Genomic DNA, 16,651 nt, shown 5'->3' on the forward strand with positions numbered 1-16,651 from the left:
CAAACAGGGTCCTGATGAATCAAGACTTGGCCTCTCACCTTTCTTGAGCACATGACCATGACTGCAGCTTTTTATTTTTTGTAAATAATTGTTATTGGGGTTCAGTTGCCTTACAATGTTATGCTAGTTTCTGCTGTGCAGAAAAGTGAATCAGCTATATGTGTACATATGTCCTCTCTTTTTTGGCTTTCCTTCCCACTCTGGTCATCACAGAGCATTAAGTAGAGTTCCCTGTGCTGTACAGTAGGTTCTCAGTAGTCATTTTAAACACAGTAGTGTATATATGCAAGTCCCAGTCTCCTAATTCATCCTAGCCCTCCTCTTCCCCATCTTGGAATTCATATACTTGTTCTCTGTGTCTGTGTCTCTATTTCTGCTTTGCAAAGAAGTTCATCTATAACATTTTTTTGGCTTCCCAGGTGGTGTGGTGGTAAAGATTCCATCTGCCAAGGAGAAGACTTGGGTTCGATCCCTGGGTCAGGAAGATGCCATGGAGTAGGAAATGGCAACTAGATCCGTTATTCTTGTCTGGAAAACTCTATGGACAGAGGAGACTGGCAGCAACATTCCATGTGGTCACAAAGAGTTGGACATAAATGAGCGACTAAGGACACAGACATAATATTTTTTCTAGATTCCACATGTATGTGTTATTATACAGTATTTGTTTTTCCCTTTCTGACTTACTTCACTCTGTATAACAGTTTCTAGGTCCACCCATGTCTCCACAAATGAACAATTTCATTCCTTTTCATGGCTGAGTAAAGCAGAGACATTACTCTGTAAACAAAGGACCGTGTAGTCAAGATTACCGTCTTCCCAGTGGTCATGTACAGTTGTGAGAGCTGGACCATAAAGAAGGCAGAACATCAAAGAACTGATTCCTTTGAACTGTGGTGCTGGAGAAGACTCCTGAAAGTTCTTTGGACAGCAAGGAGATCAAACCAGTCAATGGTAAGAAAGTTCAACCCTGAATATTCACTGGAAGGACTAATGCTGAAGCTTAAGCTCCAGTATTTCGATCATCTGATGTGAACAGACGACTTATTGGGAAAGTCCCTGATGCTGTGAAAGATTGAGGGCAGAAGGAGAAGAGAGGCTCAGAGGATGAGATGGCTGGATGGCATCACCTACACAATGAACATGAACTTGGGAAACCTCCAGGAGATGGTGAGGGACAGGGAGGTGTGGCATGCTGCAGTCCAGGGAGGAGCAAACAGTCAGACATGAATTGGCAACTGAACAACAACAATATCCCATTGTAAATATGTACCACATCTTCTTTATCCATTTCCCTCTTGATGGACATTTAGGTTGCTTCCATGTCCTGGCTATTGCAGATAGTGCTGCAACTTTTAAAAAGGCTATCATGGCTTACTCTTGTGGTTCTCAAAGTGAGGGTTCCAGACCAGCAACATTAACATCACCTGAATACTTATAAGAAATGCAGAATCTTGTACCTTAGCTCAGATCTAACGATGGACACTTTGGGAGTGGAGCCCAGTTATCTGTGTATAAATGAGTGCTCTGGGTGATTGTGACATATAATTAAGCTTCCAAACAACCAATTGTAGCCAAGTTTTAGGTCTCAGAAGCTGTTCTGGCTCCAGAGACTGAGTGGCCCCTTAATCTGATTATCTCATACAAGTTTATTCTATCTGCAATTACCCATTTCTCAAAATTGGTAACTATCTCAAGCTATTTCAGGGCATCCTAGCAGGGGTTCTTTTTTAACCTTACATGCAAATTGTCAGCATTCTTTCTCCTTCCTCATGCAAAGCTCCAGCAAGATCCCAGTATGTTACACACAGCCTCACTGCATTATGGACAATGTGATCCTCTGAATATTTAAAGGATGCTCAGACAATCTGTGCAAGGATGCAGGACACAAGAAACAAAGAGGTGGGGTTATTGAGAGAGAAACATGGCAAGCAGTGACCTCAGCAGCAAAGTGAAGAACACTATGATGGGCAGGAGCTGTGGGAAGGACTCAAAAACAGTTCTTTCTCAGTCATTTTCATGCCTAGTAGACTTGTAATACCACCACAAACACCAATAAAAATGGTACAGGACAGCGGTTCTCCAAGCGTGATCCCCAGTCCAGAAGCAGCAGCATCACTTAGGAACTTGTTAAAAACACAAATTCTAGGCTCCATCACAGACCGACTGAATCAGAAACTCTGAGGATAGGGACCTTGCCACCAAGTAGTGGCTTTGATCACACTCAATTTGGAGAACCTCTGGTGCATTGGACAGAAGCTTGGACTCTTGAGCAAGACCATCATATATACACTAACATGCACAAAACAGATAGCTGGTGGGAAGTTACTGTATGGTACAGGGAGCTCATCTCAGCCTCTGTGACAACCTGAGGGGTGGGACGGGAAGGCTGGGAGGGAGGCTCAAGAGAGAGGGGAAAACGCAACATTGTACAGCAATTATAACCCAATTTAAAAAAGATCGTCAGTTTCGAATCCTTTAGGTAGGTAGTGTTAGTCGCTCGGTCATGTCCGAGTCTTTACGATCCCATGGACTGCAGCCCATCAGGCTCCTCTGTCCATGGAATTCTCCAGGCAAGAATACTGGAGTGGGTTAACACTCCTTTCTCCGGGGGATCTTCCTGACCCAGGGATCGAACACGGGTCTTCCACGTTGCAGGCAGATTCTGTACTATCTGAGCCACCAAATCCTTTAAAAATATTGAAATCAGAAAGTCTGCATAAGCTGCTATGCCAGTCTTGGGCTATAGTAAGCATTCAACACAAATCTCCTCCGTGGCCCACCGCTCCACCCCCCGCCTGCCTCTTCCATCTCTTCCTTCATTTTCTTTGTCTTCCTCTTCGTCTCCTGCATTTTCAGTGTTACTACCATCAGCTGCAGCAGCATAATACGCAATAGTGGCCAGAATGGCATCCCCAGATCCAAGGTTTCCAGGTTGGCCATCCTGCAGCTCCCATTCCTTCTCTGGCAGGAGAGGGGAGAGGATAGATGTGAAGCCCCAACTCCGGCACAGCTGCAGCAGCATCTGTGTGCAGAGCCCAGAGTCCAGGTGCTGGGAGGCTCTGCAGGCAAGAGAAACCTGGCCACCAAGTGCGGAGTCTGTCTCCCTCACATCCTGCTTCCAGTCCCAACAGTAATTGGAGGCTGGGAGCTTGTAAAGTTGCTTAATTGAGCAGTTGAGGTCTTTATCGACCTGCTGAGGAACTGCTTCTAGAAGCCTGCTCCTAGGCTCACAGCCGCTTTTATGCCTGGGCTTCACTTCGCATCTTCTCCACCCTCTCCGTGTCAAAGACCTCTGGGATCAACATCTCTCTTTTCTGCTCTTTTGCTTTTTTAAAAAAACACAGATCTGAGAAACAGTCCAAAATGCAGAGGGCAGAGGCAGAGGAGCTGGCAGCAGTACACGAGCCAGAGTAGGGGGCTGTGAGAGATCAGCAAAGCAGGGGGCAGTTTCACAAGGGCTGGGAGAAATTCGAGATTTGGGAAACACAAGCTTACAAAGTATGGTGCAACTTGGAAAAATTCAAAGCATTTCCTCATCCAGAGGGACAGAATGGAAAAGGTAGCTATTTCATGACCGAGAAGCTCTGAAAACTGTAATGATGGAGAGAAACCCAGAGGTGAGAGCAGACAGAAAATTAGATATTGGCTTGCAGTGCAATATTATGTTATTGTTTAGAGGGGAAAAGCTTTTTAAAAATGGTTAGAATCTACAGATAGCATGATTGGAAAACGGCACTCTGGTTGACTGCTTCATTACCCCAGATGTACTCAGGTGAAGAGAAATTGGAAGGTGTCCAGAGAGAAGCAATGAGACAGATGAAGGCAGTACAGAGAATAATATGAAGACATTAAGCATTGTTTGGGCTTCCCTGGTGGCTCAGCTGGTAAAGAATCTGCCTGCAATGTGGGAGGCCCAGGTTCGATCCCTGAGTTGGGAAGATCCCCAGGAGAAGGGATCAGCTACCCACTCCAGTATTCTGGCCTAGAGCAATTCCATACAGTCCATAGGGTTGCAAAGAGTTTGACACCACTGAGTGACTTTCATTTTCACTTTTCAAGCATTGTTTAGTCGCTAAGTCGTGTCAGACTCTTTTGTGACACCATGGACGGTGGCCTGCCATGGACTGACTCCTCTGCCCATAGAATTTCCCAGGCAAAAATATTGGAGCAAGGAATTGTCCCTACTCCAGGGAATTGTCCAGATACAGGGACTGAACCCCATTTCTCCTACACTGGCAGGCAGACTCTTTATCACTGAGTCACCAGGGAAGTCCAAATAAGAACACAGAAAGGAATATAATGTGTGAGACACAGCTGCTTTGGCCCCAACAGAGGGTGGGTGAGCAGATGACGGGTACCTGGGAGACACTCACATTATTCATGGAGAACGTATAGGCAGCTTTGCACGATGGTGCCTGCCTGTGTGTGTTAGTCACTGGGTCCTGTCTGACTCTTTGCAACCCCATGGACTGCAGGCCACCAGGGTCCTCTGTCCATGGGATTCTCCAGGCAAAAATATTGGAGTGGGTTGACAGTCCCTTCTCAAGGGGCTCTTTCCGACCTAGGGATCAAACCCAGGTCGCCTGCATTTCAGGCAGATAGATTCTTTACCATCTGAGTCACCAGGGAAGCCCACAATGGTGCTTACATTAGCCCTAATCAAGTGAAATTAAGGAATGTGTTATTTGGTTGAAATCCAGGAAACCCTAGACACATATTCCACTGGGGCAGAGATCAGTGACAGCTTTCGTAAGTGCTACTCCCTTTGCTTGGGATGTTCTTTCTCTTAAACTTGGCATGACAGGCTCCCTCAATAATTCAAGTCTCAGCTTAGGTGTCACCCACTCAAAGACCTGATGTATCTAAGAGAAGACCTCTCTGCCCATGCAGGAGTCACTGTGGACCTCTGCCCTTCCTCTATTGATCCCATAGAGCAATATGAAATTATCTTCCAGACTGAATTATTTGCTTCCTTAGTGTCTGACCCTCTGCTGGAACATTTGCCCCCAAAGGTCAGGGATCCTGTCTATCACATTCACCGTGAGGTCCCAATAACGAATCGCTATTCCAATAAACACTCGCCCTCATAAAGCAGTGAAGTCATGGCAGTACCCTGCTAAATGAGACGTCTCTATGTTAACTTATCCAGGCCATGTAGAAAACCTAGATTTTATCACTTTCATCTTTTTTTTTTTTTTAAGAAGAAGAAGGTTGAAACCCAGAGAGACTGAGTCACTGCACAGCAGTAGGCGCGAGGTCTGAGATCTGAAGCCAGGTTCTCTAGCTTTAAAATCAGCACTAACGCATGTACGTGGAATCTAGAAAAATGGTACGGATGAACCTATTTCAGGGCAGGAATAGAGAAGCAGATGTAGACAGCAGACGTGCAGACACGGGATGGGGATGAATTGGGAGATTGGGATTGAAGCATGTGCTTGCCATGCGTAAAAAATCCCTCTAGATTGCTAGAGGGAATCTGGTGGCTAGCACAGGGGGCTTGGCTCGGTGCTCTGTGATAATCTAGATGAATGGAATGTGGGGATGGGAGGGAGGCTCAGGAGGAAGAGGACACATGTACGCACATGGCTGATTCGCTGTCGTACAGCAGAAACTAACGTTATAAAGCAGCTATACCCCAGGAACAAAAAAGCAACGCCCTTGATCCCGGCACTGCTCAGTGTGTACCCCAGCTATACCCCAGGAACAAAAAAGCAATGCTCTTGATCCCGGCACCGCTCAGTGTGTACCCACTGTGCGTGCATGCTCAGTCACTTCAGTCATGTCCAATTCTGCGTGATCCTATGGACTGCAGTCTGTGGGACTCCTCTGTCCATGGGATTCTCCAGGCAAGAACACTGGAGTGGGTTGCCACACCCTCTTCCAGGGGATCTTCCCGACCCAGGTGTACCCAACTAATATGTAATAAATAAGTGAGTCAATCAATACATGAGTGAGTGAAGGAATGAGGATTTGAGTCCAGAACATCTGCCCAGAGCAAGAAGCAAGAAACATACTGAGATCTCCCAACTCTGTGAAGGGTGAGAAACATACTGAGATCTCCCAACTCTGTGAAGGGTGAGTCCTAAATGACATCCTTCAGATGCCATCCAACTACAGAGGCAGTCCCCATGCAGATTACCTGTATGGTGCTGAAAAGGATCTCCATGCCCTGAGCGGCCAGGAAGGCCTCCCTGCCTGACCGGAGCTTGGCAATATGCTTGAGGCAGAGCAGAAGCGCCCGGCGGATCAGAAGGAAGGAATTGGCCATGTCGTGGCTGTGCCAATCCTGATGCAGCCTGAGCAAACTGGGGACGTAGCTTCTGTTCACTGCCCTGCGGCTGTTAGACTCTGAAACCAATGGGAAAAGGCAACATCAATCAAAGGCTCTCTTGGCCACACCCCCCTGAGGATGTCCCAATGTGCGTGCATGCTAAATCCTCTTAGTCATGTCAGACTCTTTGCAACCCTGTGGACTCTAGCCCACCAGGCTCCTCTGTCCATGGGATTCTCCAGGCAAGAATACTGGTGTGAGTTGCCATAACCTCCTCTAAGAGATCTTCCCCTCCCACAAAATACTAATTAATCATAAAAGGATGATATTAATTTTCCAGTGTAGAAACTGGTATCCAGTGGCAGATATCAGCTTAATCAAGTGACCAGGGTCAACATCAGACAAGATGTCCTGAGAAAGACACAGCATCACTTGAGTATCACTACTATGGTATTCCTGAACCAAAATGCATAACCTGAACGTAACCACGAGGAAAATCAGCAAACCCAAAATGAGGGATATCCTGTAAATATCTGATCTACACTTTTCAAAAATGTCAAAGTAGTAAAAGGCCAAAAAAAAAAAAAGACCAAGGAATTCAGCTAACAAAGACCAAAAAGACATGACACAGGGGTATATGTATACGTGTAGCAGAATAAAACGCAATATTCAAAACCTGAGATCATGGCATCCAGTCCCACCACTTCATGGCGAATAGATGGGGAAACAATGGAAACAGTGACAGACTTTATTTTCTTGGGCTCCAAAATCACTGCAGATGGTGACTGCAGCCATGAAATTAAAAACCACTTGCTCCTTGGAAGGAAAGCTATGATTAACAGAGACAGCATATTTAAAAGCAGAGATATTACTTTGCCAACAAAGGTCCACTTACTCAAAGCTATGGTATTTCCAGTAGTCATGTATGGATGTGAGAGTTGGACTATCAAGAAATCTGCTGCTGCTAAGTCGCTCAGTCATGTCCGACTCTGTGTGACCCCATAGACTGCAGCCCACCAGGCTCCCCCGTCCCTGGGATTCTCCAGGCAAGAGTACTGGAGTGGGGTGCCATTTCCTTCTCCAATGCATGAAAGTGAAAAGTGAAAGTGAAGTTGCTCAGTCATGTCTGACTCTTAGCGACCCCATGGACTGCAGCCCACCAGGCTCCTCCATCCATGGGATTTTCCAGGCAAGAGTACTGGAGTGGGGTGCCATTGCCTTCTCCAAAGAAATCTGAGCACCGAAGAATTGATGCTTTTGAACTGTGGTGTTGCAGAAGACTCTTGACCGTCCCTTGGACAGCAAGGAGATCCAACCAGTCCATCCTAAAGGAAATCAGTCCTGAATATTCATTGGAAGGACTGATGTTGAAGCTGAAACTCCAACACTTTGGCCACCTGATGCGAAGAACTGACTCGCTGAAAAAAAAAACGCGGATGCTGGGAAAGATTGAAGGTGGGAGGAGAAGGGGACAACAGAGGATGGGATGGTTGGATGGCATCACCAACTCGATGGACATGAGTTTGAGCGAGCTCCAGGAGATGGTGAAGGACAGGGAGGCCTGGTGTGCTGCAGTCCATGGGTTCACAAATAAGATGGGACTGAGCAACTGAACAACAATAGGCGATTAATATTACTGAACAGCAGAAACTAACACAATACAACACAATAGCAAAGCAACTCTACTTCAATAATTTTTTTAAAAAGATATGGCATGTAAGTACAATATATGGTGATAATTTAGTCCCTGGACCAAAAATATTTTTTTCTTTTCCTACATAAGGCATCAGTGAAGCAGTTGGTAAAATCTGAATAAGGTGTTTAGATTAATCCAGTGCTGCTTTCCTGCTGGCTCAACGGTAAAGAATCTGCCTGCAATGCAGGAGACCTGGATTCAGTTCTCGGTCAGAAAGATGTCCTGGAGAAGGGAATGGCCACCCACTGCAGTCTTCCTTTCTGGAGAATCTCATGGATAGAAAAGCCTGTCTGGAGTCCATGAGGCCACAAAGGCTGAGCGACTAGCACACTTAATTACACACTGTTTCTTCCCAGGTGGTTCAGTGGTAACGAATTCACCTGCAGTGCAGGAGACCTGGGTTTGATCCTTGGTCGGGAGGATCCCCTGGAGAAGGATCCCTGGGGATGTAGAAAGCAACGCATTTCAATATTCTTGATGGGAAAATCCCATGGACAGAGGAGCTTGGTTGGCTATAGTCCACAGGATTGCAAAGAGTGGGACACAACTGAGTGACTGAGCATGCAACCACGCATAGTATTATGTAAGTGGATATAGCTGGATTTTGATAAGCTATGTTTAGGTAAGTGAATATTCTTGTTTCTAGGAAATACACAATTATGAATGTCTATAACTCAAATAGTTCAGAAAAAGGAAAATTGAGTGTGGAGGAGAGAGAAGAAGGGAAGAGAGAGATTCACCAGATTTCCATTCCTTTTTCTTCAATCTCAGTCAGCTTGGGATATGGTCATTTGAGCAAACTACAAGGCTCGATCCAAATGGAAAGGAAAGGACCCTGAGTGAGAGACAGAATGTCGGGAAGGCTGCTGTGTGTAACAGATGTGTGTTTTCCCGAAAGAGACTGGAAGCCAGTTTATATATCGTCAAGGGGCTGGCTGCATCTGGGAAAGGAATTCCTTGGAGTCAAGCCACCCAACAAGAGACTGGACTCTTATGTGGTGACGAGCAAAAATACCCAAACAGAGGCTGGAAGTCCACCCAGCAGGGATGTGAGGATGGGGCTTCCTTACGTCCTTCAGGGAGCTGTAATAGTAAGACCTTACAGTGCCTTTCCCCTCTTCCACACCACAACTGCAGTTTCTTTAAGTTTTTACATTGGAGTATAGTACGTTACCAATGTTACCAATGTTGTGACAGTTTTAGGTACATAGAAAAGAGACTCAGCCATACATATATGTGTATCCACTCTCCCCAAACTCCCTGCCCATCCAGGCTGCCACATCACACTGAGCAGAGTTCCCTGTGCTCTACAGTATCGCTGTAAAATGGAGTTATTCTGCTGACACACCTGCTATATTTAAAATGGATGTATAGCAAGTATGTACATGTTGTTTGTTGAATGACTCTGCCTGAGATCTCCCATAAGACCCGTCTGATTGATGTATGGTTTTTGCCTTTTCCCAAGATACAGTCTTTCTCTCTCTCTTTTTTTTAATATTATTTATTTATTTGGCTTCCCAGAACCTGCCTGCCAGTGCAGAAGATGGAAGAGACACAGGTTCAATCCCTGGGTTGGGAAGATCCCCTGGAGAAGGGCGTGGAAACCCACTCCAATACTCTTGCCTGGAGAATTCCATGGACAGAGGAGCCTGGAGGGCTACAGTTCATAGGATCACACAGAGTAGGATTGGAGAAGGCGATGGCAACCCACTCCAGTACTCTTGCCTGGAAAATCCCATGGATGGAGGAGCCTGGTAGGCTGCAGTCCATGGGGGTCTCGAAGAGTTGGACATGACTGAAGTGACTTAGCAGCAGCAGCAAAGAGTAGGATACAACTGAAGTGACTTAGCGTTTATTTATTTGGCAAAGGTCTTAGTAGTGGCACTTCGGATCAATTATTGCAGCAGAAAAGCTCAGTAGTTGAGGCTTAGTTGCCCTGTAGCATGTGGGATCTTAGTTCCTCAACCAGGGATCAAACCCATGTCCCATGCATTACAAGGCAGATTCTTAATCACTGAACCACCAGGGGAGTCTCCTCAAGATACAGCTTAAATTCCCTTTGAAGAAACAAAGGGGGAAGAATGGTCTAAGATACTTCTCTCAGCAGCACACATACTCCACTTTTCATGTTAAACTCCTCACCCTACAGGGTTGGCAGACAACCAACTACTTGTGGATTAGTGCAGACCTACTTAGCAGATAGGTAGATCCTCTCTGGATTGTGGTTCTCTCTGCCCTTGCCAACTAGGTGCCTGTAGAACTCTAACCAGCTGACTCTCAGGCATAAAGGGCCATATCTTGCAGCTCTGCACTCTGACACTTCATTTCTGCATTATCCAGACTGTTCACACCGGTTTATAGACAATCTATGCTTTTTGGCTGAGTACGAGAGGGAGAGATCCCTTGTGCTGTAATTGAATAAGCAAAGTTTCAGCCTCAAGTCAGATTTTTCCCTAAGACCATGTAAATGCCCATGAGTAAAAAAAAATGACATGGAAATTGTGTTTTATTCCAGAAGGGTTTTCTCATAATGTTAATAGAATTCTCCTTTTATCCTGCTTGTTTGTCAAATTCTTAACTGTCAGGCTTGACTGAGCCCCACTGAGATTTTTTGACCCATTTGTGCAGTTGCTTTCTTTTTTTTTTTTTTTTCACTTTTCACAACATTTCATTTAGCCGTGACCCTGAACTGAGAGTGATGAGCTTTATTCACTCTGTGATATATTTGTGCTGGACGGTTTAAATCGCCTTCATTACCTCCTTTAATGAATTATTCTTTTGTATCAAAAATATTTCTATTCTCGGCTGGTCATGGACACAGAGCACTGGAGTTCTTTGTTGCATAAATGAGGTTCCAGCCTAGCCAATATCTGATGTTTAAAAGAAAATTGAGGATTAAGTAGAAGGCATTAAAGGAAAGTATTGCCTGCTAAAAAGATGACAGAATGGAAAAAAAAAAAAAACTGCACAGAGGCCCCGCGGGCAGTGGGAGGTTAAGCATTTTTGTCTTTCATCTGTTTTAAAAGTATGAGACAAATCATGTGTTATCTTCATGACCTTCATCTCCAGTTTTGTGGGGAGGGGGAGGGAGATGTGGAGGGAAAAAATCTTTAATTATCTGCGAGAAAAATCCCTTATCAAATCCCGATGATTTTATTCATGGTTTCCTGCTAATCTTCTGCAAGCTGTCATGTTTACTAACATCGAAAACAGCTACACCTCTCCCCCATTCTCTACCCTAAATCAGTGAGTCTCTCTGGGGATGGCTCGGGAGCTTTGCAAAAGTCAATATGCATCTAAAACCCGACAAGAGGAGAGTCGTCAAGCTGAACCAATGCAGAGAGGACCCAAAGAATGAAATGAGGGTGGCTGCGATCAGCAGTTTCCAGGAGTTCCAAAAGGTCTGGGGGAAGACAGTGCTTTTCCTGGGGAGGCCAGATAGCAAGGAGAAGACGTGGGCTTTCATACGCTGTTTTGGGTGAGTTCAGGGTTTGGGGGCGAGCAGGTGAGGATCTTCCAAACCCCTTTAAAAGTGACAAGCTGCACTTTAGCCTGTTTACATAAATGGCTTCCTCCTAAGATTTTCTTGGGGAAAAAAGTTCCTGTTCTGTATTTTTTTTTTTAATTTCTGAAATGGGTTGGTTTATTTTAAGCTGATGGGAGGATGGAGTAGAGTGGGCAGAGAGGACTTCTGAGAACCTTTAATTTAACAGCTCATCCTCAACTCCTAGGGCGTCCCTGGTGGCTCAGAGGTAAAGAATCTCTCTGCCAAATACAGGAGACGTGGGCTTGATCCCCTGAGTCAGGAGGATCCCCTGAAGGAGGGAATGGCAACTCACTCCAGTATTCGTGCCTGGAGAATCCCCAGACAAGACCAAGGAGCCTGGCAGACTACAATCCATGGGGTCACAAAGAGTCAGACACAATTGAGCAACAGAGTGCCCCAACTCCCACTCCATCTAAAGGTGTGCATCCCGTCTCCATCAGCCCCTTCTTGGCGGCCTCCAGCTGAAAGCCTTCTCTGGCCAGTTTCCCTGTGGCAAGCCCACCTCCTGGTCCCCACTTCCCTTTAACTCTCTTAAGCTTTACTATTTCTACCTACCTCTCCAGGTTTTATCCCCCTGAAGTCTTATTTGTAGCTAATTCTCAGTCTAAAATGTGGTCTCACAATCTTATTTTTGCTCCTCATTTCTTCATAGAAGTTCAAATGTTTTCTTTAGTACAGACCCCAATGATGCAGCAGATTTTTATACTCAGGAAAAAAAAAAAAAACAAAAAAAAAAAAGAAGGGGAATATGCCAAGATATCCGTAGTACTTATGAGGGAGGAAGATATTGATGATTCAATTTGCTGTGGATTTTTTAGCCTCAATTTACACTTCTCTGTAGCTTTTATTCTCCACGTCATCTACAATGAACCTTAACAAGAGGAAAAAGATAGGTTACTCTTTGACAGGAAGTCCATAGACTATATGCCACATTGTAAATGTTTGTGGGCAGGACAGGCAGTCCCTGGGTTGCCATAGCAACCAATGCACCTTTTTGGTCTTACCCCATCCCTTTCAAAAGTGAATTATCTACCTCGCCCCTGAAGGTATTTGAGATCATGATCATCTCTATAAAGACGTTTGTCTTTTAACAAGAAAGCTCAGAAACCCTTAAGACTCAAAACCTGGATTTCTCATGGGGAATTTCTGTACCAGGACAGGCTGGTAGAGAAGTAAGTGCCTGATGAGCCAGATTATTATACCTGCAAGAAGCCCAGCACTCTGCTACTGTTATCTGGCAAAACCAGAGGAGATTTCCATGGATGCTCTTTGTTCACCATATCTGAGAATTTTATCACCCCTTTAGGGGAAAGTGATGACTAGAAGAGGAGGGAAGGTAGGAACCTGCAGTAGAATGAGCTGCACGCTTTCACAGCCACAGCTCTAGGAATGAGACACACGAATTAGTGCAGAACTCCAAACTCACCTTAACCATCATTGTATACTCCTCACTGCCTTGCTGGGCAGAACCTTCAGCTTTCTTTATGGATTCTATGCACAAGGCCATGACCTCCACTGCTTTCTAACTTTGTGGCCTTGAGCATGTTACTTGACAGCTCTCATCACTAAGACTTAAAAAAAAAAAAAACTAATAACAATCTCCTTCTTGAGAACTGTTGAGAAAATTAAATGAGGTAATATATATAAAGTAGATAGCTCGATGCCTGGAATGTAATAAGCACTCAGTGTGCTAAACTGCTTCACTCGTCCGATTCTTTGGACTGTAGCCTGCCAGGCTCCTCTGTCCATGGGGTTCTCCAGGCAAGAATACTGGAGTGGGTTGCCATGCCTTCTTCCAGAGGATCTTCCTGACCCAGGGATCCGACCCAGGTCTCCTGTATTGCAGATGGGTTCTTTACCATCTGAGTCCACCAGGGAAGCACATAATTATAAGCATTATCTATTTAAAATTCCAACACTTTGCTCCACCTGAGGTGAAGAGCCGACTCATTGGAAAAGACCCCAATGCTGGGAAAGAGTGGAGGCAGGAGGAGAAGTGGACGATAGAGGATGAGATGGTTGGATGGCATCACCAACTCAAAAGACATGAGTTTGAGCAAGCTCCAGGAGATGGTGAAGGGCAGGGAAGCCTGGTGTGCTGCAGTCTGTGGGGTCACAAAGAGTTGGACACAACTGAGCAACTGAACTACAACAGCAATTTACTATTTCAGCTGGCCCTCTGTAATCTTGGACAGCAAACTGCCAAATGCTCAGGACATGAACACATTCCTCTGGACAGCCTCATGCGAGAATAGGAGCACCAGGGTCACATAGCTGCTGATCTACATTTTGACTGTAACACGTACCAGCTGCATAACCTTGGGTAAGTTACTGAGCCACTCTGGACTACATTTCCACTATCTGCAAATATTAAAGCAAGATAAAAAGGAAACAACGACAGCATCAACCTTACATGTCCATTATAAAGAATGACTACATAGTGCAGCCCCTGGAACCAAGTATGTGCTCAGTAAAAGCTCAAGAGGATGTGCTCAAACAAAAACCCTTTCCCCATATGGATTCCATTCAACCTTCTCATACATTTCACCAGTGAGAATAGCCCAAGCAAAAGTTCCAAAAGAAGTAAAATTGATAACCAGAGTCCTTCAATCCCCATGTAATGTAATTGACTTCTCACCCCAAATGGCCCTCCCTTTTACATAGCTGCCTCAGACACCCCCAAAGACATGCTGAGGATCATTTCCCAGTGTGATCCCAGGACCCCCTACAGACAATGTCCATAATGTAGACCTTAAAGAACTATAAATAGTTCCCTCTCTGGCAAAATTTACCCCAGTTGGGTCCCATTACTAAAGCTTTTTTAGAAGACTGCTTAGTGCTGTGAGATCTTCTTGATTGATAATGGTTAACTGTTTAATAACTCATCCTTGCTTTTGATATGCACATATATGAATATGAATATATACCCCCCAGGATTCCAGGCCCCCATCATTCTTGAGAACAGAAATCATTTTCAACCATACAGCATAGTAAGACATCACGCTTGCAAGAAATTCTTGCCCAGGAAGACTAAATAGCTTTATTAAACAGCTTGATTTCCTTTTGTTTCAGGAACTTCATGGAAATCCATTCATATGAACTATTGGCAATTCAGCTAGCCCTTTTCAGGACAGTGGTCCTCTTCTCAGAAGAGAAGACCACTCGCTGGGCTCATCAAACAAATCTTCCTCCCCAAGGTTTGCTTCCAAACCCTCTCGTCCCTGGATCCCCCAGACCAGAGCAATTACATCACAAACACTGCCTGATCTTCATCAAGAACCCATATGGAAAGATCTAGTTGGAGCCACAGAACTCACACTGTGTAATATCTCACCCTAGATCTCCCTCTTTTGAGATATTACTACAACCCAAGATAATAGTGACCTTAACTACAGCCAACAGATGCTTTTAGCGGTCTTTTCATGGAGTCAATTTAGAAGATGTTTCTAGACAAAGCAGGCTTTTACCAAGACTTCTAAGTCCTGTACATGAACAAAAGCTGCCTCTTTGCCACTTTAACACGAGTTAAAATTACTGAGTATTTATTTACTGAATGTTTCCTATGTGCTCAGCATTGGGCTAATCAGCCTACATGATCATCTCATTTGTCTCATGGAAATGCTTGAAGATAAGCATTATTTGCCTCCTCTTACAAATGAAGACACAGAGGCTGAGAGAAGTTAAATAACTTATTTAAGTCCTGAGAGCTTGTAAATGGCATATGGAGAATTCAAATGGAATCCCCCATCTGCCTCCAAAGCTGACAACCCACATTGTTATCCCCAAAGCTCTGATGCTGGTTTGCAGAGATTACACTGTTTTTTGCATTCAGATAAAGACCCTTCATGGTTACCAGGAGAAGCAGCTTCCTGCAGAAGGTTTCTGAAAGGCCAAAGGAGATAAAGTCAGCAGAACACCTGAGGTGCCTGAGGGGCGTGGCTATCTGCCAAAACTAACCTGGCTCAGCCCCTCCACCCAATCACCCTCCAGCATCTTCTCTGCTACCTCCCAGGCCCCTAAATTGTGATGAGAATTGATTTTTTTTTTCAAACTGGAATATAATTGCTTTGGGCTTCCCAGGTGGCACAAGTGGTAAAGAACCTGCCTGCAATGCAGAAGACATTAGAGATGGGGGTTGGGAAGCTCCTCTGGAGGACAGCATGGCAACCCACTCTAGTATTCTTGCCTGGAGAATCCCACGGACAGAGGAGCTTGTCAGGCTACAGTCCATGGGGTCACAAAGAGTCAGACATGACTGCAGCAACTTAGCGCACACACACACATAATTGCTTTACAACGTTGTGTTAGTTTATGCTGTACAACAATGTGAATCAGCTACAGGTAGGCATACATCCTCTCCCTCTTGAACCTCCCTCCTGCGCCTCCATCCCACCCGCTAAGGTCATCACAGAGCACCAAGCTGAGCTCCCTGTGCTATACAGCAGCTTCCCACTAGCCATCTGTTTTAAACAAGGGAATATACAGATGTCAGCGCTACTCTCTCAGTTCATCCCACTCTCTCTCCCCATTCCCTGTGCCCCCGTGCCCACGTGCCTGTTCTCTGTGTCTGCATCTTTATTTCTGCCCTGGAAAAAGGCTCATCGGTACCATTTTTCTAGATTCCCTATGTGTGTGTTAATATATGGTGTTTGTTTCTCTCTCCCTGACATACATCAGAGAGCTGATTTTTTCTTTTACTAATTTTATTTTTTTTTTTTTATAGGAAACTTGAGAAGGTTTATGCACTCAATGTGCTAAGTCGCTTCAGTCGTGTCCGTCTCTATGTGATGCTATGGACTGTAGCCCCCCTGGCTCCTCTGTCCATGGGATTCTCCGGGCAAGAATTCTTCAGCATGTTGTCATTGCCTTCCTCCAGGGGATCTTCCTGACCAAGATATGGAACCTGGGTCTCCAGCACTGCAGGCAGATTCTTTACCACATGAGCCACCAGGGAACCCCAAGAAGGTTTAGGGAGCCAAACAAACAGCCGATGGTCCTTGGGGTCACTGCAGGGGATGTTCAGGAGCCGTCCTGATGCCTAGCAGGGATGCCCTGAGGCCAGCCCCTATGTCAGACCCAGGAGGTGAGTGTAGGGCTTCTGAGGAGAGGAAGAGTCAGCTTTCAGCCTCCGCTG

The 16,651-nt window shown here is 45.2% G+C and overlaps 1 protein-coding gene across 1 annotated transcript in view; it reads right to left on the minus strand.

Moving 5' to 3' along the window:
- AGBL1 (AGBL carboxypeptidase 1) overlaps window positions 1–16,651 on the minus strand; it is a 411,763-nt gene that overhangs the window by 240,952 nt on the left and 154,160 nt on the right. Inside the window, exon 7 of the mRNA XM_040257131.1 lies at window positions 6,143–6,351. Coding sequence (XP_040113065.1) covers window positions 6,143–6,351 — 209 coding nt within the window. The remainder of the gene's footprint in view (window positions 1–6,142; window positions 6,352–16,651) is intronic.

Source organism: Oryx dammah, unplaced genomic scaffold, assembly GCF_014754425.2.
Source record: "Oryx dammah isolate SB20612 unplaced genomic scaffold, SCBI_Odam_1.1 HiC_scaffold_16, whole genome shotgun sequence".
Lineage (NCBI taxonomy): Eukaryota > Metazoa > Chordata > Mammalia > Artiodactyla > Bovidae > Oryx > Oryx dammah.